This window comes from Ambystoma mexicanum, chromosome 6p, assembly GCF_040938575.1.
Source record: "Ambystoma mexicanum isolate Mex_15411 chromosome 6p, UKY_AmexF1_1, whole genome shotgun sequence".
NCBI lineage: Eukaryota > Metazoa > Chordata > Amphibia > Caudata > Ambystomatidae > Ambystoma > Ambystoma mexicanum.
The window spans coordinates 891,028,091-891,052,886 of record NC_090935.1 but is presented as its reverse complement, the minus strand read 5'-3'; the positions used below and the strand labels follow the sequence as shown (position 1 = coordinate 891,052,886).

The window sequence follows — 24,796 nt, the reverse complement described above, 5'->3', positions numbered from 1 at the left end:
TGAGGATGGCCAGTGGTCATAACACCTGTCTGAGTGCAAAGAATAAATATTGGATAAATGTATGTATAATTGAATTTTATTTTATATTGACAATACAAGGTAAGTGCAATACCCTAGGAAGCAATTCATTTTATAGTGCTACTCAGAAGAGCACAGTGTATGCAGGCTTTGTAAACCTTTTGACCAACCATGAGGCCAGATTGGAACATGCACCTTGATTTGATGTGAGAAAGCCATGGTATCAAGAGAGATGAGACAGACAGACAAAAGTATACTTTCAACAACGTTATTAATTATCAGTATGGTGTAACGCCTAACTAACCCTATACTATGGCAGGACATCCCATAGTGCCGGTCCGATAGCACAGCGAGTAGAGCACTCGCTTTGACATCTGCGCAAAGCCTGCTGATGCAGGCTCGAATCCAGCAGGGCCAAACTCAGCCTTTCATCCTCTCGAGGTCGATAAATGAGCGCCACAGACCATGGGTAATAATAAGCAGCGCTCCGATACCTGAGGGTTTGTAGCGCTATATAAATGTTAAATTATTATTATTATCCCTGTCTAAAGAAACCTAAGGAACATCAATGTCAGAATGTGCAAAAGTAAAGTCTGTCTGTGTCAAAACCTACGCTGTTCTCACAACTACAGCGAAATCAGTGAGGAATGCTCCACAACTAAAAATCAGTGTTCCAAACATAAAGTTCTGAGCTACTTCCAGCTCCGGCTTACTCTTCACTTCTTTTCCCCAATGTCAATAAATTCACCACATTGTTCAATGTATCTTCGTTTGGATTTTATAGCAATATAGGTCCACACTTTGTGAAGGTCAGGATGCCCGTCCCCAAGTAAAATATCAACACAAAAGTATTTTGAAGTTCTTTCTTTTCACTGGATCTCCACAATTCTTTATAACTGAGGGCTCCGTTCCCCGTGTCTGACATTCATCAATAGTTGCTTTCCTTCTTTCATTGCAGCAAAACTCTCTGGCATGTAGCAGTTCTCTGGTCTTGGCACAGTTTCAGACCACACGGTCCACCCATTACAGGTCACGCAATCAGGAACTTGCAGGTTTCCTTGCAAAGTTCAATACTCAGCTAAACAAGCAGTTTCTTACAGCTTCACAACTTTTAACACGTGTGGTTTCTCATTCTTGATTCTACTTTATTCATTCTTTCACTCCACTTAGCTTTTCCTGTTGTGTGGGCTCAGTAGCCCCATTCGTGTCATTCAGTTCAGCATTCAATACGTGCAACTTGACTTGTTTCATTTCATTCAGTATTCAATAAAGACAATTTAGCCAGTTTTGTTCAATTCACCTCGTTTAATATTCACAATGCAAATGGGCTTTTCTGTGATCCACAACTCACTACAAGGGACCCTCTCTCCCCAATACTCCTTTCCTGCCTTCCTCTGGTTTTTATTTATTTTGTTTTCAATACTTTTGCAGCTTTGTTCGCTTTTTGCTCTGCGACTTCGGGAGACTAAAACCAGATACAATGATCCTTCCAGAAGAGGCTTTCAACAAGGCTGTCTCTTGTCGTATTCAATCTTCCAATTAGAACACTATCAGGATCATGCAGACTGCATGCGATCACACCATTACTATGCATCTTTGCAGTTCATGAGCGCCCCAGGTTTCTCTCATTCTTAGAAACTCACTAGGTGCAGCGCTTCACTTTCTGGCTCCTCGATCCTCTCACAACTGAGGTCAGGGTCTTACCACCTGCTGCTCAGACAGTCCTGGGCTGGTGCTTCCAGCAAGGGCAAAAAGCAGATTCTGGATAAAAAAAGGGATGGCACCCTGCGACTCCTTTTATGGGCTCCCTGGAGGCCTGGCTCCCTCGCCAAGTAATTACAATTTGCCTTCCTCTGTAATCCTCCAGCATCTCGGCGCTCCGTTCTTCCTTGGACACTCACAGGTTGAGCTTATCTTCCTGCTGATTTTGTCTCACTCCCCAGTCCTCTCTCTCTCCTGTCTGACCCCCTGCTGTTGGCAGCTCCACCTTTTATGCACCTTGGTTTGGCTGACAGGTTGCAGGTGCGAGTTCTGGGATTGCATTACCTGACTTGCTTTTACCGTAATTAAGACCATCAGTGGGACATGCCTGATCTTCAGTCCTGTATTCATTGTCGTCCCTCTTCTTTGTCCCAGTATTAGTGTTTTTTTACAATAGGAAATCCTCACTACTCCTAGTTGCCTCTTCTTCTTCACTGTACTTTGTGGGATCTCAAGGGAATAGACAGGGCATGAGTGGAAATACCCCGTGAAGGTTGAAGGAGAGTAGGGTAGGTCTGTTTTGGAAAAGGGAATACCGTGTATTAGCCTCGGACTTCTTACTCACGCTCTTCAAGGACTCTGTGAACTACTTTGGTACAGTCACCCCCGTGGTCGGGATCCAGTGGCCTTACCTTTCTCTTGGTTGTCTGAGGGGGGTTTCAAGAGGGCTAAATGTGAGAACGCCCTCAGATTTCTCACATTGACCAGGATATCCTTCGCCTCAGCCAATCAGGTGGCCAGAACTGCTTCGCCTTCCTGAGTGGCTGAACTACAGGGTATGAAAAAGGGAAAGGCACAGTAGCTGTGAGAATTCTGAGGCAGAATCTGTCAACTTTTTCTCCCCTACCCCAGAATCTCAACCAGCACTAGGTTTAAGGACTATGGGGATCTGTGGATCCATCACTTTTATAATTCACTGCCCCTACCACCGAAATGCCAGCTTAGAAAGCATGCAACTTTGGCATATTTTCAACAAAGCCCTCTACCTCACATCCCATGTAAATACCATCATCAACAGAGTTGAGAGAATGAGATTTATTTGAGAGCATATTATTAGGTTGCATTGAAGTGATGATTGCTGGACTGGCTGATCTATTAGCTTGTTAAAATCTAGGGTGACTTCTGACATCATTGGTTTCATGTCCCGTTCTTCTCCGTCATCTTCACTTGCATTTTCAACGAGTTACCATCTTCATTTGAAAGACACAAGGTATACAAAATTGATTAAACAGAAAGAGCATCCTGTGCTACCTGATCCAAAAATTATTATATATTGGGAGAATTGAGTTGTGATAATGTTTTGTCCTTGACACATATTGTAATCTTTTACCTTTCTAAAAACATAACCGAAATATTGAAAAAATTAAATTAACCCACACAGGAAAGTTACATTAGTCCTTGCAGTCGTAACATGCGCTATTAAAACTTCAGGTATATAGGGCTCCCAAGAAAGGGGGAAGAGGGGTTTGAGGGTTCGACAGCCTAATGGGTTAATGCACCCACTCGTAACCAGCTTTCAAAATTGTCATCCAGCCCCCCAAATTCTTTAGGCTGTCTCTATTGGTAGCTTTCCTCCTCTTATATGCCACCCTCAAACCCCTCTGAGACAGCTGAGGGATGGCATTACCAATTTTCAAAAACCTGCAACAAAATGCCTAAACAATGCAGCGCCTCCATACCTAACGGAAAGAATTACTAGGAAATCATCCTCACGACCAACCAGAATTGCCAAGGCCTTCTGTCTCCAAATTCCCAGATTCCGCCTACAAAAAACAGGTGGAAATAGCTTCCCTGTAAAAGCAGCCCAGCACTGGAACGCTTTACCAGTTGAGCTAGGAAGGGAGCAATCCTACAACAGTTTTAGGCGCAACACCCGCTCTTGGCTACGACTCAATGATCTCTAACCCATTGCCTCACTTGCTCGCCTTCTCCTCCTTCTCAGGCTTCAACGTTCTAGCAACTGTAAGCACACTGTGCTCCTGTATATATCTGTACCCTGTAAATTGTAATTATATATATATAGATATATATATATGTATATATGTATATGCCTCATATATGTCAAATGTAACTAAGCTATAAGTAATCTTGGCACACTGTGCGCCCAGCTACCTTAAGGGTTTGGGCGCCCTACAAATAAATAAACAAACTTAAATGGTGTTTTATTGGCATTCGCAGGGATCCATTCCTCCTTTTGCTACACCTGGACTCTGGCATGTTTGGTGTCTAGTAGATGTAACGACCCAAAGGGTGTCTCTTGATGCAAAGAATTGTAACGTACTTATGAAAGTCCTCTGCTACAGAAACCTCAACATCTTTGCTGCAAGTGATGGGTTAACACGGTTTTAGATATGCACATTGTGATGTTGCGGAATTTCAGCCGCCACCTCCGACAAGTGCCCCAGTGTTGACATCATTATTCTATAAAGCATGATGGAAAGCCTTGGGCAGATGGCGCCTTTATTAACCTCTGTGTGCTTTGATTGTGTTTTACAGCTCCATTTAGCAGCCCTGGCGTCACTGAAGGGAGACATCGTGGAGCTTAATAAACGCCTTCAGCAGACGGAACGGGATAACGACGTGCTGGAGAAGAAGCTGGCCAAGTCACAGGTGGGTGATGGCGGTAGCTCTTCGACTCTTTCCCGGCCCCACGCTGAGCACACCAGACAGCCCTGAGGCGGAAATTATGAGACTTCCTGTAATAGTTCACTGATCAGTTTGGGTATCCTGCTGTGGCTTCCAGAAATACATGTCTAGTGAAGATCAGAACTGAGCAGGTTGAAATCTGATCAAGCACTCCAGGGTCGTCTGTGCAAAAAAAGAAATTGCACCAGTGCAAATATACATTGTTTTAGTACATATTTGCACTGGTATAAACACTGCACTGTGCTAGGTTTCTGTAAGACTGTCCCAGATGTGTTGATTTGGGCTATACTGCACCCAGAAAAGCAGACATGCGTGTAGTGGAAACGGTTGCTTTAATGTGACAGACCACAGCTTGCAACAAAACGCAAACTTGGCTCTTTGGCCTTACAGACTACTTATTGTTAACAATTAACCAAAAGAATGAATTAAATCCTTCATTAATTCCTGTGCCTTGTTCCCTTAACCTCAATTCTGCTCACCCTTCCCCTCTTTTGTCCCCCATCTTCTCCCTGAGGCCACTCCCGTCCTTCTATAGCTCTTTCCCATTTGTGTACCCTCCGGCTAGGCATGCAAACAGTGCTACCCCCGACCTTTACTGCGCTAACACCCCTTTTTGCTTCCCCCAACCATCCTCCAAAGGACCATGTGCCCGGCACCCAGAAAAACCCTCCCCATAAGTGTTCTTTCTACCCCACCCCTTGTTTACCCTCACCTTTTTATCAGTTATTCCAATGCCATCCTCAGATCTAACAAGTAGTATTGATTACCCATTACTGACAGGTGCACACCATCCACTCGAAATAAGTCAAACTCCTCGTACTTAATGGCCTGGTGTGCCAATGCCGGCACCCTTGGGACCTGCAGAATGTTCCCAGTTCCCTGTTGATCTTTTTCCGTGTGTACTCAACTGCCCCTTTCTTAATAGCCCCTCTCCAGACCCTCCTAGGCATCCACTCTGTCCTATACAAAGAAACCGTCAGCCAAATCTCCCTTAACCTGCTGAAATCCCTCTTCACTTTCTTTAACAGCACCATCCCTGGCTCCCTGACCAAATAATTCTCCCCTGTGTTCAAAAACAGTGCGCGCCGGCACCCCATAATGCTCCCTCAACCCAGACAACATGGGCAGCAACTGATCCCACCTCAGACCTCCCACCCCAACCATCTCAGCAGTGCAACCGTATAAGTGCACCCCAGATGGGTACCGGAAATTCTCTTTGCTGCCTTTCTCCCTGCCCACTTCACCATGGAATGGCACAAATCAATATTTGGGGAACCTCACCGCTCCCTCGAGCCACATCTGCAAGAGAAATAAACTTTGGCTCACCTGTCGACAAACCCACCTCCCCAATTTCTACCCTCTCTTCCTCCTAACCGCACTGCTCCCCCAGTTCTCCGATGTATACCTTGTATTTTGATAACTTTGAACACCATAATCTCTTCATTTCCCTTTCTGTCAAGCCCAACTTCCTCCCTTCAGATACTGCTCCAATTTTAAACATATTAGTCCCAACTTCATCAGCCCACTCCCCTAATGCTGCTAAACCCTTCCTCATCCCCAGCACCTGCCCTGCCGTCACCCCTTCCCGATGTTGGAAATCCGAACATTCCCTGCCTGGACATCATCTTCGCCATGTTAAAGCAGACCTGAATGGGCACAGATCCTGCCCATATGAACACAGGGCCCTTTGCCCTTCTGATCAGTTTTTGATTTACTGATCTTAATGTCTAGATTGTCCCCTGACTGCAATACGTCCTGCCATCTCAATCACCCCCCCCAAACCTTAACAATAATTCCAACACTCGGAACAACCCAAAAAACAAAGTAAAGAATGCCCTGAACATGTCACTCTTCCACTGAAACCAGTATATCTCCCCAACAGCTTGACACAACATCCCCAACAGTTCTGCTGTTAACGCCCTTTTCTTACCCTTCACCTTCCCTTTCTCCCTTGCCCAACCCTCCAGCATCCTATTCCCCATCTCCCCTCCCGCAAGGCTGACAACCCCAGAACCACTTTCCACAAAACGCAATTTCACTGCTATCGTTGCCCTAGAACACCCCTTATCCATGCAATCCAATATGAAGTTCACCACGTCCTCCCTCCTTCTCTCCTCCACATCACCTCGCCATCTCTGCACCCCTCCTTTGTCTATTGATGTGCAATGTACTATATTAGAAACTATTGTTTATACGAATTACAAATGCTGACATCATGTTTTTAAGTAACTAGGGGATCTGTGTCAATTTGAATCAAACGCAGAGGTCTAGTTAATGAATTTATGGATTTGCACTTATGTATTAAGGGTTTGTGCATTGTGATGAAGAGTTCTTCCGGCTAGTGAAGTAGCCATTGTCTACATATATAAAAATATGTACCATCAAAAGATTGTATAAAAAAAGTGTACTGTTATATTTATATACTGATGACCCCGTTCCTATCATCAGGGGGTCTATATATAAGGGGCCGGCATTTAGCTGGTATGCCCTGGTTTTCGCATCTAAGTCCACTTTGGGTTATACATAAGGCGCTGACATACCAGCTCCTACTGTGAAAAAACGATATATCCAATGAACATATTGGTTATGGGTATCACCTTTGTTGTGTGTCTTTTTTGTTTTTCTGTGTTCATTTCGGAACACAATATGTTTTTGGAGTTTGGTAAGGGATAGTCTCTCTTCTATGTTGATGTAACAAATTTTGGGTGAAAAATGCCGCTGTAAGAAAGTATAAAAACAAAGCGGCCGCCATACTAAACATATTAAACATTTGTATGCTGGGGAGTATAAGACCGTAGATACTTTGATTTAGAGGGGTGTCCAATTATATATTTAATGGACACACTCCACAGTACCGCTGATATATTCAGATGCATCTGTGTCCCTTGTTTCTGTTTATTGCGGAATACATGACGTCCGCGTATAAGAGACGTTCTCTTTTTTATGTTTGATGGAAACACTGGGAGAGACGTGCTTCTGAATACTGACGGGCGTAGGGGTCGTTATATTACACAAGCTGTTGCCAGTGAGTCTAGGGTGTTGCCATCTCATGTACACTGGGGCGGCACTGTGGTTAATGAGATACATGTAAGGGTTATTGTGTAGACGCGAGTACATTTTGTTTGGTGCTGCGCATGGGTTGATCCTGGCAGTTATTTGCGCGTGGGACAGAGCGCTCTACCGCTTTGCTGTTAATTGAGGCATTTGACATGGGAACCCTTATGCTTGTAGAAATGTTGAAGCACGTGGGGCCTACTGCTTCACTGATCAAGGTTATACACTGCAGAATGTGCATGCCCTTTGAGATGTTGCTATTTACCGTAATCTATAGACTAGATATTGACCCACTGAGTTGGTCATAGATCTATATACTTGTATATCATATGGCCAGCATCATATGTTACCAGAGGATAACAGAACGGGTGTATAAGACATTGCCATTTGTGTTTCCACTCGAATTGTAGTGTGACAGACCGCGCTGAGATCGCTTCATGGGTCCCCAGTTGGATGAATCAGATATACCAAACCTAACTAAAGTACTGGTTGGCGGACTTTACAGAAAGCGTTTGAATTACCTACCATACATGAATCAGCTGTGTCTGTGTGTCTATTAGTCTTTTGCTGTTTTTTTACTGGTTTTAAAATGGAAATTAGCGTGGAGGGTGTATTTACTGTTACCCACACATGTTGAATATTGGAAGACTTAGAGATGTCTTGGTGTAATCCACAGGATGCCTATATTGGAATAGATTCCTGTGGAGGATTGATTCTGACGTCCTACTTGCTAACCCATGAGTTGGAACTTGGGGGTGAGTAGGTCTTGGTGATTCTATGATTTAGAAACCCTTTTGTGACAATATAAGTCACTGTGTAAAAGAAATAGGGATGGCATAATTCTGATGTATGTTTATGTATGCTTTTTTTTAGAATGAACACTGGCCTATACATTTCCAAAAAGGGCAGATTAGTTATTCTCTGCCCAACGTCCAGTCTTGTGTGACTGAAACACGTGTCGACGATTTGGTGTGTGCAATCTGGACTAACTAAAGAAACCAGACAATATCTGACACCTGATAATATGGACCGGGTCACTAATATATGAAAAAACTAAAGGAGACTGTTTTAATAGCAGTAGTAGATACTGTTTTGACAAGCCAAATTGGTTTTATTTATGACTGTTGGAATGTGGCAGTATGGGATTCTGAATGAATGTTTAAGATATGAATGCTAAATTGATGGAATTAATTCATTGTGTGTTTTTTTTAATGTTTTTATACCATACATACATTATGATGCCCCAACCACTCCTGCACTGCTCTTCCGGGCAGAGGCATACGCTCCTCTGCCCTTCTTTCTGCTGTGTTAAGGGGCCGTACTGCATACTCTAAGCTGTTTCTCACCGCTGGCCGGAGGGACCGCCCTGATCCCCTCTGTATTATCACCTTCTGTTGGGTTAGAGGCCATGTTGTGCCCTCTACCCTGCTCCTTTTTGCTGTCTGGGGAGACCGTCCTGGATTGCCACCTTCTTCCTCCAACTACTGGGGAGGGCATCCACCTCCTACCCCCCCCTGCACTTTTCCGCAGACGCTTTTTCCCTTGGCCCCTCCTTACCGCTTCCACGCTCTGCTCCCCTTCATTATCCCCTTCTTCAGCCCCTGCCTCCCTTCCAACAAAGTCCTGCAGATCCCCTTTCCTACCCGTAACTCTTTGCACCTCTTGACACTCACCGCCCTTATCCCCAAGTGACCCCCCCCCCCCTAACCGCCGGTCATGGCATGTCTGCCTTACTTCTCCTTGCCTCTTTCCCCTTTTCTTTAGCCCTAATCCCTCCAGTGTCCGCTGAAGGGCTGCAAGCCACCACTGCTGCGAGGGCCCTGTCTGAGGCCGCCCTGCGGTGGGGTCTCCTCCCCACCCCCCTCACTCGTTTAGCTCCACTGCCCCCTGTGACCTCTTGCACTACCTCCTCCAACTGGGTCTTTGACACACTGCTTATGAGGCCCAATGCCTCCTGCAGTGTCCTTTGCGTCCACTAGCCCCTCAGACATGCCATCAATGATGCTATCTGTGGTGCCATCTTCGATGTCCTTGGTGTTAGGCTTAGCATGGTGGGGTGCGAGTTATGGTTGCATAGCTTACCCTAACAGACACATTTAGTGGATTTTTTGATTTTGCTTATAACCAGAATGTTCCTTTAACAATGTTTTTACTCTGAATTTGAAAGGTTTTAATTGGTACAACTTATCCATAACACCCCTTTAACAGTGTTTTTTCAGTGAATTTCATAGGTTTTTATTAGTGAAAATGTTTCATGATGTTACATCAATGAATATAAGTTGTTAATAATTCCTCTTTTAACATATATAAAAGAACTATAAACCTCCTTTATACTGATGTGTGTCATCAGCAGCGCGTGCTGGGGATGCATGTCATGGTTGAATTGCCTACGGCATAAAGCTCAACCATGACCCCAGCTCCACCAAAACACCCTTGTTATCCACTGCACCTATCCTGCATCCTAGTTCAGTACTGTAAGGAAGGCATGGTATCAAGAATAGACACACACAAGTGACCACAGTTCAAGGGTGTTTATTAAACTGTATAGGTAGGTTGGAAAAATGCCTAATCTAAAGCTAAATCTTAGATGGGAGCAAGCTACGACCATCAAATGAAAATAAGGAAGTCCTAGTAGTATTGTGTCACATAAAAGGGCCTATACTAAGAAAAACCAATTGCCAATCCTTACACTAAATACTAAAAGATTGTGGGATAGGGTTCACAAGAAAGAAAGAAGTGTTCACAAATGATAAGTCGGGATGGGTTAGCCGGGGGTCTGTCTCCCCCACATTTTGAGCACGGGGCAAGGCAAGAGTCCTGAGCAGAGCACACTCTCGAGCTTTCCCAGCATGCAACAGTTCTGGTTCACGTATCAGGACCTTCGGTGGTTAAGTCTCTTTTCTACAAAAAGTCTCTTGTCCCCAAAGGACCGGATGGGTTTCAAAAATAACAAAGAAAAGAAGTTATGTTCCAAATGCACGTTGGATGATGACTTCACCTCTAGGTCACCCCTCACGAATATCAACCTGCCTCCGTCGGGTTCATCATGGCTTTTCAGAACAATCAGGAGTCTTAATGTATTTTGAAACAGTTCACTGTGGATACCCCTCTGCCGGGATCACATTGTCAACACAATGTTCATTGGGACTTCAGGCTTCGCCCCGTTCTATCGCCATCCCTCAGTCGGGTTCACTCCTGCCAATTCTTTCCTTTTACACAATTCTTCCCTTGAATTCACTATGCCGGATTCACCTCACTTAGTTTTCCAATTATGTGCAGGTCCAAGACTTTCAACTGTACAGGGGATTTGCTAGACCAGTGTATGACCACTTTGACCGTTTCCTTGCGGCTCTTAGGGCCTTCTGGTATCGATAGTTCAACAAACACGGGATTAACCAGAGGCTCTCGAGTGAGCACCAACGTGGTGCCGGACCCCTCTGCAGCTGGTCTTCCCTTAACAATTTACAGTTCTTTGATGTGCCACTTTGCAACTTTCATTCAACACAATTTGGTTTCTTTATTTGTTTCCCTTCGACTCAACTGCTGTGATGAACTGCTTGGCTTTTCACTATATCTAGAGTCAAGGCCGGTACCACGGTAGCAGGTGTCTCTCTCTGTCCTGCTTATCAGCTTAGGCACGCTCTGTGTACAGTTGACATCTGCTGCGACACACTCTGGCTTTTGTGCACGGTCTTATGTTTCCTTGTGCGGAGGCTTTGCGGGCCTGGGTCGGAAAGGGCAAGGTTGCTTCTCCCCTTGTCGCCCCTTAGGTTCTAGCTGCTTTTCTCCTCCTCTTGAACTACTGTGCGTGGGTAGCTCGCTCTTCGTGCAGTCTGCCTTGCTCATACTGTGCTCTCGTGCTCCACCTTTTGTCCCTGTGGGGAAGGGAAAGGGCCGTCAGGTGTGTGAGACCTGGTCAATTTCCTGACTTTGCCTAATGCTTCTATTGGGACATGTCAGATAAAGGGCTCTGGTGTTAGTCTTTTGTCTTTTGTGTTGTGCCAGAGTGTTTGTGTGGAAAAGGGCAGGGGTGGGGGGGGGGGGGCAGTGTTTCTGAATGTCAACCTGGTAGGATGGGGAAAAGGTGTTGTAAAACGGGGGATACCGCATCTCACCCGTCAGTGTTTCCACTTCCACTCCCTGAGGACCCCCCATCCAGGTGATCCACCTTCACTGGTCCACCCCATCCCCCGCCCCCGGGAACTGCATCCAATAGCTATGGCCATGTCCTGACCAACTGGATGACAAGATGCCCGGGGACTAGCTAGGGAGACACCTTCAGGTTTCTGACAGTACCCACTATACCCTGATAATGTGACCAATGGCCAGTGCTGCAGCCATGACCAGTCTCCACATTCCATGGGGCATGGGATTCGGCCATATCGCATGCCCCAATAAGCAAATCAGAGTAGACGTTTGTCCTTGCTCAGGCCCAGACAGCAAAGTTGTATCACAATTTTTTGTACTTAAATTTTGACATTTTGAAAAAAATAAAACAAAGGACAGATTTGCAAAAGCATGCTTTCAGGTCTTTACTGATGCTCCTTGCGCTAGTTTGCTGCAATCCCGCCCAGCACTTTGCGAGCAGAATTTATTTTCCCATTCAGACCTAGGACTTCGGCAATGCTGAATGCCCCAGCAAGCAAATCAGAGTAGGCATTTGTCCTTGCTGAGGGCCAGGCCCACTGCCCAGGCACCAAAGATATATCACTCCTCGCTCAAGTTTGCTGAAATCCTGTCTAGCAGGTCGGGCTGTAGCCGCAAGGGGAATTTGTTTTCCCATTCAAAGCTATCCAGATTTTGAAAGGCTTTACCACATGGCTGGCCCCTGGTGACCATTCCCACTTTAATTCCATTGTCGGTCCCTGGTGGCCATGGCCAGTGGCCAGATTGTCCGGAACAATCTGACCATGGCCACAGGCCATACATACCTCAGTCACCAAATGTACATTACTTTTTTTTGTACATATATTATGACACTTTTCAACAAAAAAAATGGACACATTTGTGAAACCATGCTTTAGGATGCTTGCCAATGCTCTTTGCGCATGTTTTCTGCAAATCTGTTTTGTTTTTGGTAAAGTGTCAAAATGTATGTACAAACATAGTGACAGAACTTGGCCCCCAATTGACAAAATCCATTCAGACTTTGCCAACAGATTTAAGGATGGTTCTATAATCTTTTTCCAAAGGTTTGTGCAGATCTGTCAAACAGTGCCAAAGTTATAAGCCAGCTAAACATGTTGAACTCCCCAACCCCTAATGTTCCCCTTTTTGACAAAATCCCACCAAACTTTTGCAAAAACATTCAAAGTTGGGTCTAAAACCGTTTTGCAAACTTGTACGCAGATCTGCCAAATGGCACCAAATTCATAAGCCGTTCAAACATTTTTGTACCCCCACTCTCATTTTGCCACCTATTGGCAAAACGCCATCAAACTTTTAGAAGCATTTTATGGTGGGTCTAAAATGATATTGCAAAGTTTCATATGGTTCCATTGAATGGCGCCGAAGTTATAAGCCATCCAAAAACTGCATCTGAGATGTTCGTGGACTTCGGAGAAGAAAAAACGTCTGGGTTTTGGCTTTTTCAGGACATATCCCATCATCTCCTCCCCAGCGATTGTTTCATTTGTTTGACAAGTGTAGTGTGGTGTTTTTTTAATGGTTTTACTGCGATGTCTGTGGACTACCGGCATAGTTTGTGAATCCTACATGGCGTCTGTTTCAAAAGTTTTGACGTGCCTCATGTTTTTAAGTGACCAATCAGCGGGCACGTACGATATCTGTGAACAATACGCAACGTCAAAATTGGCCCAGAGCTATCCGCGGACACCAAATCATGAAGTGAGTCTGCGGACCGGACGCAGATATCACTACTTTATTGGACCTACTTTTTGGCCATTTTAAAAATATCTACTGGACGGATTTACACCAAATTTGCAAAAGCACGCTTTCGGGATGAAGCCGCCGCTCCTCGCGCAAGTGTGGTGCAAATCCGTCCATCGATTTTGGGATGTAGGCATGAGCAAAAATCTTTTTCAATGCAAGTCTGAGGATTTCAAAGGATTTGGGACGTCCGCATAACTTTGCCCACCCTTGATGAAACCACACCATACCTGGAAGAGCCATTCGGAGATGGCCATGTACACTTTATGCACAGTTTGGTGAGGATTCGTCGAACGGTGCCAAAGTTAGAAGCTGCCCAAAAATTGCTCTTCCTATGAGTTCAGCAACTTAACCATAAGTACAGGGCTGCACTCGTGTGATTGTTTAAAAGCTATTTAAGTAGTAAGGCTGGGTGATCAGCACATTCACTGCACATTGCGCAAAAGCTTGGATAAAATTGAATATTCTAAATCTACTTAGATTGTTATGCTATTAGAGACGCATTGGTCTCGGTCATTCCGATTTGGCGGATTTCATCACTGAGCATGCCATAGAGTATTTGATAGTACGAACATCACGCTTTTCACGTGATGCGCAATGCTTAGTGGGGTGGAGCTAGTCACCCGGCTTACGCAGAGATAAATGCACGAGAAAATTAATGTTTGGAACTTTTACAAGCCTGAGGAAGTTCGCATGTCGAGCGGTACGTTTGGCGTTTTCCACCCGCTGTGGGTGAGTGCTGCTAGACACCTGTAGAAAAAGAAAATTGGCCTCCTGGCTATCTTGCTTCAGTGGTTGAAATAATATTTCTAACACTGTAGTTAATGCGAAACAGATTTGGTTTTATTAGTGGTAGTGTTAGAGCGCTTTTCATATTACATTTGATAAGCGTCATATACACTTAAGGGCACATGTGCGCCTTGTTTGTGCCCTTAAGTGAAGCATAACCTTGAGGTTGAGCGCTGATTGGAACCTAGTATCTAATTTTGTGCCTTGTTCACATGAGCAGAGCTCTCCGGTTTCTTGTGGCTGCATATACAAAGGCCATCTAGTTCGGTGCTTGTTTTTGGATTCTGGTACTTTTTTGTTTTTTTTCCCCCATTTGAAAATTCAAAAAATTAAGTCCTAGAATGTAAAGCAAAAACAGGACTGGATGGCCTTCTCACACATGGACACGGGAAACTTGAAAGCTCTGCATGAGCGCCGCGTGGCTTAAACCATCCATGATACAATACAGGAAACTGCATCATAGCACATTTCTTATTTGCCCTGGTGTCTGAGGTGTTTGCGTCCAGTTCTTGGACCACGCCAAGAGACCATTTAATGTTAGTGCCTCAACTCGCTCGCAAATATTGCCAAAACTCTTTCACAGTTCATATGAAGAGGTTTAAGCTTTCCAATCCCAGTGTCTGCGGGAGAGTTTGTAACTGAAATAGTCTTTTTTTTTCCCAAGCTCTGTTTGAACTCAAACTTTGAACTTAGGTTTGTACTTGGCCAGTCCGCAATAGAAGTGTGGTTGGAATTAATAAAGAGCTTTCTTTCATTACTAGCTGTCGAACAAATTCATTGCTGTACTTTCCTAACTTTCAAGTCCATTTAAGGACTCTGTGCTATGCTTTATTTAACAGCTCTTGGTTTCATGGGCTGGTAAAGTTTCAATATCTGACTGATTGATCAAGATAGTCTAATGAAAATGGGGAAGTGTGTAATTGTCACCATCATCCAGGAGTTGAAATGCCTCTGAGACGGCCCTTTCACCCTACTCAATCCCGGGGAGGCCGCCTGCCACTCACAGCAACTTGAGAATCCGTATTTCACAATGGAAAACTGACTGAGGAATAGAACAGACTATTGTTAACAGGTGGTGTATAATCTTTAACCTTAACTATGCAGGAACCATGAACAAAGAGCAGCAATTGCCTTTAATGGCAAACATGAACAATACGATTAACTTAGCTGGAATTCCCAGCGAGTAAAAAGAAACCTTCCAGTCCATAGTCGGGAGAGTTCACTCAAGTAGAGGTTCGTGTCTTCATCACAAATGCATTTCCGCTTCAAATATCATGGCCAAAAAATAATTTCAAGCAGCGTGAAGTGCAGAGCTCTTTTTTTGAGAATTAGTGACCAATTCAAGTGCCCATCAAGGGTTCAGTCAGCAGCTGCTCTTTTACAAATGCACTGCCAAGGGGTTGCCCATCAAAGGCTTGCCGAAAAAACATGCACAACCTTGCCCTGCAGAAGAATGCTGATGATTCTATAGTGCTTAATTCAGCCCTCCGGAGTCCCTCGAAGTGCTGACGCTGGCTGGGTAATTGTGTGATTTAAGGTCTATTGCTGGCTGCATGCAGATGTATTTACACCATGTTCCATTTTCAGTGGCAGTGCACATGCACAACATGGCACTGGAATACACCAAAAATGGGAGACCGCTTCTGGTTCTTGAACATCTCCAACTGCCCATGATTGAGTGGATCTTATTGATCACTCCCCCAAAATCCAGAGGCTGAAATCTCTTCCTAGCTGCCCTGGACCAACCGGGGCTGCCATGGATGTTGACCAGCAGATCTCTGATCTCATTTTGGTCTCTGGCCCTCGCTTGACTTTTTTTCTTGAAGTAATGGCACATTCTTAGTTAACAGTGAAACCCAAGAAAGCTTTCCTGAACTGACTGATGCAGGTTTCATCTGCTGCAGGGGCACCATTTTTGACCCATGCTCTTTGGCGTTCATTTTGGACTCATCTGGGGTCTTATCTTTAGAGTAGGGAGTCTACAATCTTTGGATCACCAGATGTTCAGCATGGTCCATGGTGCGGGATCATGGGGGTGCTAGTCTAAAACATCTGGAAAGCCGCAGGTTTCAGACCACCTGATGTAGAGGTTCGTCCTTGGGTCCAGATAGTGAACAATCAGTGTTCTTATTCCCATAGCTAATGCAATAAGTGTCCTCTTTTTTTCCCCCCCAAAACGGTCTCATGGTCGATTTGGCTGATGTGGTCTATTTCTCAACTGTGCACAACTGTACTCTCACGGGTGGGTCTCCTGTGCCTTGCTGTTGTGGAAGTGACTGTGATGGGGATAATTAAGTTACCCATTCATATGCCTACTGGGGTTTCTAAATAACCTTGGTGGGTGCCCAGTGCCATTTATGTCTGAGATAATCTTCTCAAAATCTTATCTGGGATTTGAGGACTTTCCTTAGAAAAAATATCATATTTGCACAGCCAATATTGCTCTGCCAAACACGTTTTCGAGGTTGGGGTTCAAGAGCATAAGTTTGTGGCATAGTCTCTCCACTTGTCTTAAATGCATCACACGTTACTAACATGCTTTTTATAGTTAGAAGTTTGTTATACACCCATCTTAATTAATAGTGCTCAATTGCAAATCTGTGTTTCCTTGCCTTATGTCTCTTAGGGTTATTTACATAAGGAACGAGAGGTACAAATTAAGTCTGATCTCTCTGCTAGCGGGCTTGCGCTCCCTGTAAAGGATAATGTATGGCATTCAAGCTTGTGTTGTACAGATTAGTTGGTCCATTTATATCAGGGAGTGCTCTCTCTTGCCTTCGATTCCGCACTTCGTAGCAGGCACCTGGATCTTGCCAAGGCTCACACATTTTTTAAATGTTGTACTTACTTTCTATTTTCAGTCATTCTAGAGCCCTTTTCCTTATCCACCTCATTGCAGGACCCCCACTCTCTGTATCCTGAGCTGTTTTATATAACAATGGCCGTCTCCTGTGTGAAAACTAGCACTTCTGTCAAGTTTCCCTTCCCCTGGCAACACATTAGCAACTGTCTAATATCCCCTAGTCGTATTGTTGCAGCAGCCAACAATCTAATATCCTTGCTTCCTTAAGAATTGGCAAGACAATACGCATCCCCATGCTCCCATGCTTTGTGAATGTCCCTCGCATCGTGGTCGCATGCTTTATCAGCAATTTCCACCCTCTGAAGGAAATAGTTACTTTGACCCAGAAGATCACCTCACATTTCAGCCATGCTTGCATGTGAAAAATGCACTGTGCCACCTTCAGAGGCTCCAGAAGTTGCCAGTTTGCCCGCGGGCCGCAGTGGCCACCTGTTGGAACTCTTTACATGTCTGTCTGCTCTACAATTTAACCTTTCTAGGAGCGGGTTAGCCACCACAATAATTCCCTAAGTAAGTTTCTCCTCCTAGTGTAACAGCTTGTGCAGAACTTACCCAATATGGCGAGGGCATGTGCTTTTCCTGTGATGCACATGTGGCACAGTTGCTGAGGGACCTGCTTGCAACCTTGCATGGTGATCCTTGGGGAGTTGGATTTAAAGGTAAAATTGAACACCTGCTGGCAACCTTTAGGGACCCAAGGTTTTCACTTTTCATCTGCATGTGTTGGTGGAGGAGCACTTGTAACAAACATCACAAGGAAGCAACACTGTACAAATGTGCAAGAATGTTTTGCTGCAGCTTCAATTAGAGAAGGAATGCAGGCAGAGAGAAGAACATTAGCCAGCCTGAATTTTGCCAACTATTCCCGGAATGGCTAGGTCAGGATAGACACATAGCTGCACAGTGGGTTGAGAACTTTGTGTAGTTCAGGCGCAGTGTGTGGGCAGGAGAAGGTGTTACTTTCCTCAGTGACTCAGCATCTTGCATACGGATTGGCCATCAACGGCAACAGACAGTGGACCCTGCGCTCACAGATGCTTGGTGCTTTTATACCAGAAACCTCATCTGTGGTAAAGGATGATGACCCAGTACAGTATTGGGACAGCAAGCAGTCCGTCTTGCCAGTGACACGTGTCTGACTTAATTGCATACCACTGCAGGAGAAGCCTCCTCACAGTATTTAGCAAAATGTACTGTCACTTCATTCTAGAACACTGTGGAAGGGCATCTAGCATAGGCAACACCAGTGAGGATGAGGCCGATAATCAGGTTCCTGGGACATGTCAAACACCAGAAATTGCACTGCTTTTTATGTGGTGCGTGTGGTTGCAGCAGTGACTGAGCGACCCTTACCAGTTTCAGACTTGCACAGACATGCTTTTGCCTGTTGTGCCAAAAAGGTTATGGAATCCTATTAACAAGCACCACTTGTCCAACGTGCTCAAGTTCTCCCACAGAGCGCTGCCACTCATTAAAGATCACAAGCGCTCCCTCTGACCATTACCTCCCAATGAAGTTCTCAAGCCCTTGCACAGACCCACTACCACTCTCGCTGTAAGGCCAGTCCCTTCTCGATGACTACCTCAATCATTACCCCAAGACAGCGACCGAAAGGAGGGGAAAGATGGTGCAGCTGCATCTCCACGTTAGCCGCAACTGCCCATTAGTCCAACTGCTGCCAGCTTACAGCCACCATGCGATGGAGGCAATAGAGGCCCGCATGCATGCGATGGAGGCAATAGGGGCCCGCATGCTTCATCGCTCAGTCCCCGGGGATTCCCAAATGCAGGCTCGGACTAAGTTAATCTAGTGACTCCGTTCGTCCCACATAAAACAATATTTACACCTACTGACTGCACTGGATGTATTGCTGTAATGAGAAGGTCTGCAGTTTTTGACTAAAGCACCTTCACTGCTAGACTGCTTTGCTCCTCCATTCTTTTCTCCTTCCAACTTGCACCAAGTTCACATAGTCTCATTGCACTGTATGGCCAGTGTCTGCGCTGGAGTGCAGGTTTTGTGTGGCCGTGGCTTCCAAAAGCTGCCTGGATTTTTCTCTCTGGGTGTTGCATGCACGGGAGCTCTGGAGCAGGGCCCCGGCATTGCTGCAGCAGTGGTTTTCTTGGTAAGTGAGTTTGAGTTTGCAGAGCCAGAATGTGGCCCAGTTGGCTGGATGTTAAACACATGTTTTAACTAAACGCCCCTCCACTCATCCAACGCCATCATTCTGATTCTTGTTAATAATAGTGCTTTTGACTGCACACGTTTTATATAAAGTTGTGCCAAGCCCCAACCTGCTGTTATAGGTGCCGGGGGTGGTTGCGAGATGCATGTGGTGGGGTCAATTTTGCCAGTCGAATCTCCATTGGCTATTCCTGAGCCCAACATCACCTGGCTTGTGTCAGCTCCTGGATCACACTATTCACTGGGTGAGTCAGGCAGGGGCCTTGGTCCCATGTTGTAACATAAGAAACTGTGGGGTCCTGATCCCACTTCATGGCAGAGGGGGACCATTCAATTATTGAGATCCCTTTATGTATCATTTCCTGAATGTAATCAAATACAGGTCATGTGAGAGAGTCGTTGCGATTCTTTTAAAGAAATTATATATAGATTTATAAATGTTGATAAGTTAAGGACTGAAAAAATTAAATAAAAACCTCATTGATGAATGGGTTCTAGAGTGTGTTCAGTGGTTGTTTGAAAGCGTTTGAAAGCAACTGAACGAACTGGGAGCTAATTAATTGCCCCAATTTTTGGTGGTTTACAGATTATAAATTGTAATATCAACAGGAGGTGCTTCCTCCAGCATATGCACGAGGGTATTACCTCCAGTGTGTGAAAAGCCAGAAGGTGTTTCGCGACTCAGTCCCCAGGGATCCGGTATTCAGGTGGCCTGGCGAAGGCCATCACTTTTGGATCCCGACCCTGGGGGTGGACAAGCGAGGCAGGATCACCTGGGTAGGGGGGTCCTTTGGGAGTGGGCGTGAAGCACCTGATGGTGAGACATGGTATCCCCCTTGTCCCCTAACCCATCTAACCCCTATCCCTGCTTATTTTATGGGAACATACAACTCCCATAATTCTTCCCCACAGTACACTGACAGAACTACTGAGCAGAGGAAGATGAGGAATGAGGCCAAGAGGGTTACCTCTACTGACTTGCAATGACTCTGTCCCTCTAATGAGATCAGGCAGAGTCAGGCATGCAATCTGAATTACATATACCTGCCACTTGTTAACACTCCCTGTCAGGATGAAAGGTGGCGCACACAGGCTCACTCTGAGTGAGGCTGGGTACAAGAAGGAACCGCTCTTTCGGGGCTGATGCGAACCAGGTGGAGGTTAGAAAGACAAAGGGCTGATTGGCTGCTATGCAGAACAAGAGAGACCCAGGTGAGAATTCCATCCTTTTAGGAAGCCGTAAGCATTCCATACCGAAACGAGTGAGCGGAAAAGAGGAACCTTCAAAGTGCATCCAGGTGGTCCGCTAACCTCCAGGGTGAACGACAGAGTTGGGGAGGAGCAGAGGAGGCCTTGGTAACAGCCTTGCCTGCTACGAGAAAAGCATTTTAACACGACCAGTGAGTTATCGAAGGCATAAAAAGTCTGGTTTGTGCTAAGAGCAGAAGAAGCATGTAACAAGAGTTGAAGGCTGCGCACGTGCCAATAAGATGCGTAATGAAGAGAACAGTGATTGAATGCTGAGAAAACGGTACAGAGTAACAGAGTGGTCCTGCGAAGTGGTAAGGCGCACAACGCCTAATACATTGGCTTGCTGGTACAATTCAACAGTTCAGGCTTGGGTTCCAGGCTTTTGACAGTCTTATCAGAGTGTGCAAGACTGATAGAACTGTGCCATCCACCTATCCATTTTAAGACACTCTTGAGACCCTATGCCTCTGAACGTGGGAAAGGGAGTTGTTACCTAAGCCATTCTGACATTTCTTTTACAACTCTTTTTTTCCTTTTTGTATTCGCTTTACACATTTGTCATTTGAGAAGGATGGCAGGGTTCGGTTTTCTTAGACTAGGCCTTTTTATTTTGACTAGACTGACGTGGACTAATTTGTTTATTTTATAGTCGAGACTACTCTCATTTTAGAGTTGGGTCCAATTAGGAATTGCACCAACCCCAGTTAACTACAAAATAAAGCTTTTCGAAACTTGCATCTATTGTGTCTGTCTACTGTTGATAGCCGGCCTTCCTTACTACTGGAACTGCCACTACCAGTAATTCTTCACTGTCTCTATGAAGTCTTAGGAGACTTCAGAATGGGTGCATAACCCCAATTTATCTTTGGTATTAATTCCACATTTGCCAGTGGTGGCCACTGCAATTGTACTTGGAGAAATTGGCACTGGTTATACCAACAAACTCTTAATCGGGCCAATGGACCAAAGTCAGTCCATGGTAACTGCACCAGTATTGGGTGAAAGAGACCAGCTACATTCTTGTCTACATGGAAGGATGAGGAACTCTTCATGCAGCTGTTAGTGATATACTGCCCCATCTTTTTAGGATACAGCAGACAAATACATCCAGTTCCTCTCTATGTGTAAACGTTGTTTGACCGGGCAAAGACCATTTGACAATGGTTATTTAGGTGGAATCAACTTGCCTCATTTTGCCCGAAACGCAGTATGCCTACATTGGTTTTATGATGTTAAAAAGTGCTGAGGGTATAAACACTGGTATGAGGTTGAGAAAATGGGCCAAAAGTCTAACCGATTTTCTTTTTCTTCTTTTTTATTGTGCTACCTTTTCAAAAACTTCAACACAAAACGTACTGCATTTATAAGCATAAAGAAAAAGTTAAAACAGTTCTGAAAAAACACTAAAACATTCTAAAAGGCAGCTACGATAAAGGTCCTAGTTTGAGAGCAACACATAAAATTGATCTTATCGATTTAACAGCCACAATATTCAGTGAATTATGAAATCCTGATGGCAAAAAGTCTACCTCCCTTACAAAATATTTAAAAAATAGACCTCTAATCTCAAAAAAGGGTCAGTACAAGTAGTAAAAATATGTTTCCATGTTTCGAGGGTACCCAGAGGTTTGCAAAACCTACAGGGAGAAAGAAATGAGACTGGGCTGCATACTCAGAATTTCTCCAGATGGTAAGACGTTAAAACAAAATCTTAAAACCGTGTCTCAGTATGACGTGTTGGGGAATTTTCATAAATTGGTGGGAAAATAGCATGGCTGTAGAACTTGTATCTAGCTAAGGAGTCAAGCGTCTCAATTCAGTCCATGTCCCAAAGTCTTCTCTTTACACTTTCTGAATTAAAAGTAAGGAAATTCTCCAGCATGGGGTCTGGCATGGATTCACATGCTCATGAATATTCCCTGTCGTCAGGCTGCTAATACTCGGTAAAAGAAAACACAGTTTCACTGACACTTTTAAACTGTATTTATTTATTTTTTTATTTTATTACATTTGTTATACGCCCAGACTCGGGGGTATCACGGCGTAGTTACAGAAAATGGGAGAATGCAATCATAGAAAGAACAGAGGTCCACAGGAATAGCAATCAATAATATACAATAATATACAAAGCAGTCAGGAATCAATAATATACAATAATATACAAAGCAGTCAGGTATAAACAGTTAATTGGAGGGGATTAGTGCTCTGGTTCAGTTAGAACTTATTGAAGAGCCAAGTCTTCAAGAAGCTTTTGAGTTTAGGGAAGGAGGTTTCATTCATAATGTGGGAAGGTATTGCTCCTCTAAACCAATCGCTGTCCTCTGGGTAATATTGCCCCCGTCCAATGACAGTCCTCTCTCTAGGCCCCTTCTCTGGCAGCCATCTTCAGAATTTTACTGCACACTTCAGTGTTGGGACTCCTTGAGTTGCTCTCCGAGCTATTTGTACGATTCTTTTGTGTTTTTTCAGTGAGAAAAGTTCTGTGTTTGTTCCAAAGAGCCTGTGTGCTTGTTTCCTCATCTGCCGGCAACCGGGATCTGTTGTCGGTGAAGTCACGTGCCCCTCAAGGGCGAAGATTCATTGACGATTCTAGAAGGCCATCTTGGTCATACATCGCACTCTCCGATCATGTCAGAGGAGGAGGAGGAGGAGGAGGAGGAGGAGGAGGAGGAAAGGTCCCTCTTGAGGCCCTGCACCAAACGCAGGCCAAGGAATGTGTTTGTAGAAGACAAGCACCTGCAATGGCTCTACTGCCTACACCCGGACCATAAGGAGGTAGAGTGCGAGATATGCCAATGCTTTTCTAAGACGACGACGAAAGAAAGGCACAGTAGGCTGGTGGCATAGCTCAACTCGAACAAGGCCTTTGAACCAAGCTCAGAGCAGGGTCATGCCTCGTCCAGCACGGGCCGGTCCGATTAGCAGTCTTCTAAGTCCTTGGAGGGTACCCCATCTGTGGGAAGGATGGTTTGTGTATGCGTTCCCTCTCCTGCTACAAGTCATCAAAACACTCAGACATTGCCAATGCAAGATGATACTCATCGCCCTGGCGTGGCTGAGGCAGATTTAGTATCCAGACCTTCTCAGCCTGTCAGCAGTGCCTCCATTCAAGTTGCTGGTGGTTGGATCTTCTCACCGGAGAGGGAGGCGCAATCCTTCTTCACGACCCAGGATCATTGAACTTGAAAGCTTTGTTCTTGCTGCCTTAGAGTTTGAAGATTAGGAGTTGCCAGCGGACTGCAGGGAGATCCTCGCCAAGGCCAGGGCATAATCGACTTTGAAGTGCCATGGCCATAAGTGGACCTGTTTTGCTACGTGGTGCCAGTCAGAGAAGACTACCCCTCTGAGGGTCACGGCTCCTCAGATCTTGCCGTACTTGCTGTCTTTGGCAAAGGCTGCGATGGCTCACGCATCCATCAAGGTACATCTGGCGGCTATCTCCCCCTGCACCAGATCCCGGGGGGAGATCCTCACCGTGGTTGCACAGACTCATTAAGGAGTTTCTGAAAGGCCTTTTGCGATGCTTGCCGCCGGTGAAAGCTCCTGCCCCGGCGTGGGAACTCAACGTGGTTCTCAAGGCTCATGGGGGCTACATTCGAGCCTATGCATCAGGTCCTACTCAAGTTTCTCTTGTGGAAGATGGCTTTCCTTGTGGCCATCACCTCTGCCAAACGTGTACATGAGATCCAGGCCCTATCTTGCAAGCAACCGTACCTGGTTTTCCACAAATTGAGGGTGGTACTGCGTACACACCCCTCTTTCATGCTGAAGGTTCCATCGTAATTCCACCTCAATGAGCCTTTGGTGTTGCCTGCATTCTTCCCAAACCCTTTGTCGCTGGCCGAGAGGGCTTGCATTCGCTGGACGTTGCTCCTGCCTTCAAGAGATATGTGATGCGCACAAAGAGTTTTTGGAAGACTTCTCAATTGTTTGAACTTTGGTCCTGTAAACCATGGGAAGGCCTTGTCCAAGGCTTCCATCTCAAGATGTGGCTCCGGCTGCATCATGCACTGTCATTGGCTGGCAAACCGGCTGCTGCTGTGCCGTCTGAGAGCCCACTGCACCAGAACGATCACTGCGACAATGGCATTCCTTTCTGATGTGCCCCTGCTCCAAATCTGCAGGGCTGCAACTTGGAGGTCCATGCATACCTTCACAAAGTTCCACTGCATCAACAGGGATTCCAGGGAGGAGTCTACCGTCGGCTAAGCAGTGCTACGCAACCGATTTGCTTGAGGTGAGTCTATTCCAGGGGTAATTGTTAATTGCCTCTGTTGAGCCTTGCCATCTCCTGTGGTTGTGTAATGTGTACTGCTGTGTATTCGTTATTCATGAGCATGT

The 24,796-nt window shown here is 45.2% G+C and overlaps 1 protein-coding gene across 5 annotated transcripts in view; it reads left to right on the top strand.

Moving 5' to 3' along the window:
• MCC (MCC regulator of WNT signaling pathway) overlaps nucleotides 1-24,796 on the top strand; it is a 2,118,336-nt gene that overhangs the window by 1,061,754 nt on the left and 1,031,786 nt on the right. For all 5 annotated transcript variants that reach the window (XM_069625509.1, XM_069625508.1, XM_069625511.1 and 2 more), the window contains one exon: nucleotides 4,276-4,389. In XM_069625509.1, the coding sequence (XP_069481610.1) occupies nucleotides 4,276-4,389 (114 nt within the window). The remainder of the gene's footprint in view (nucleotides 1-4,275; nucleotides 4,390-24,796) is intronic.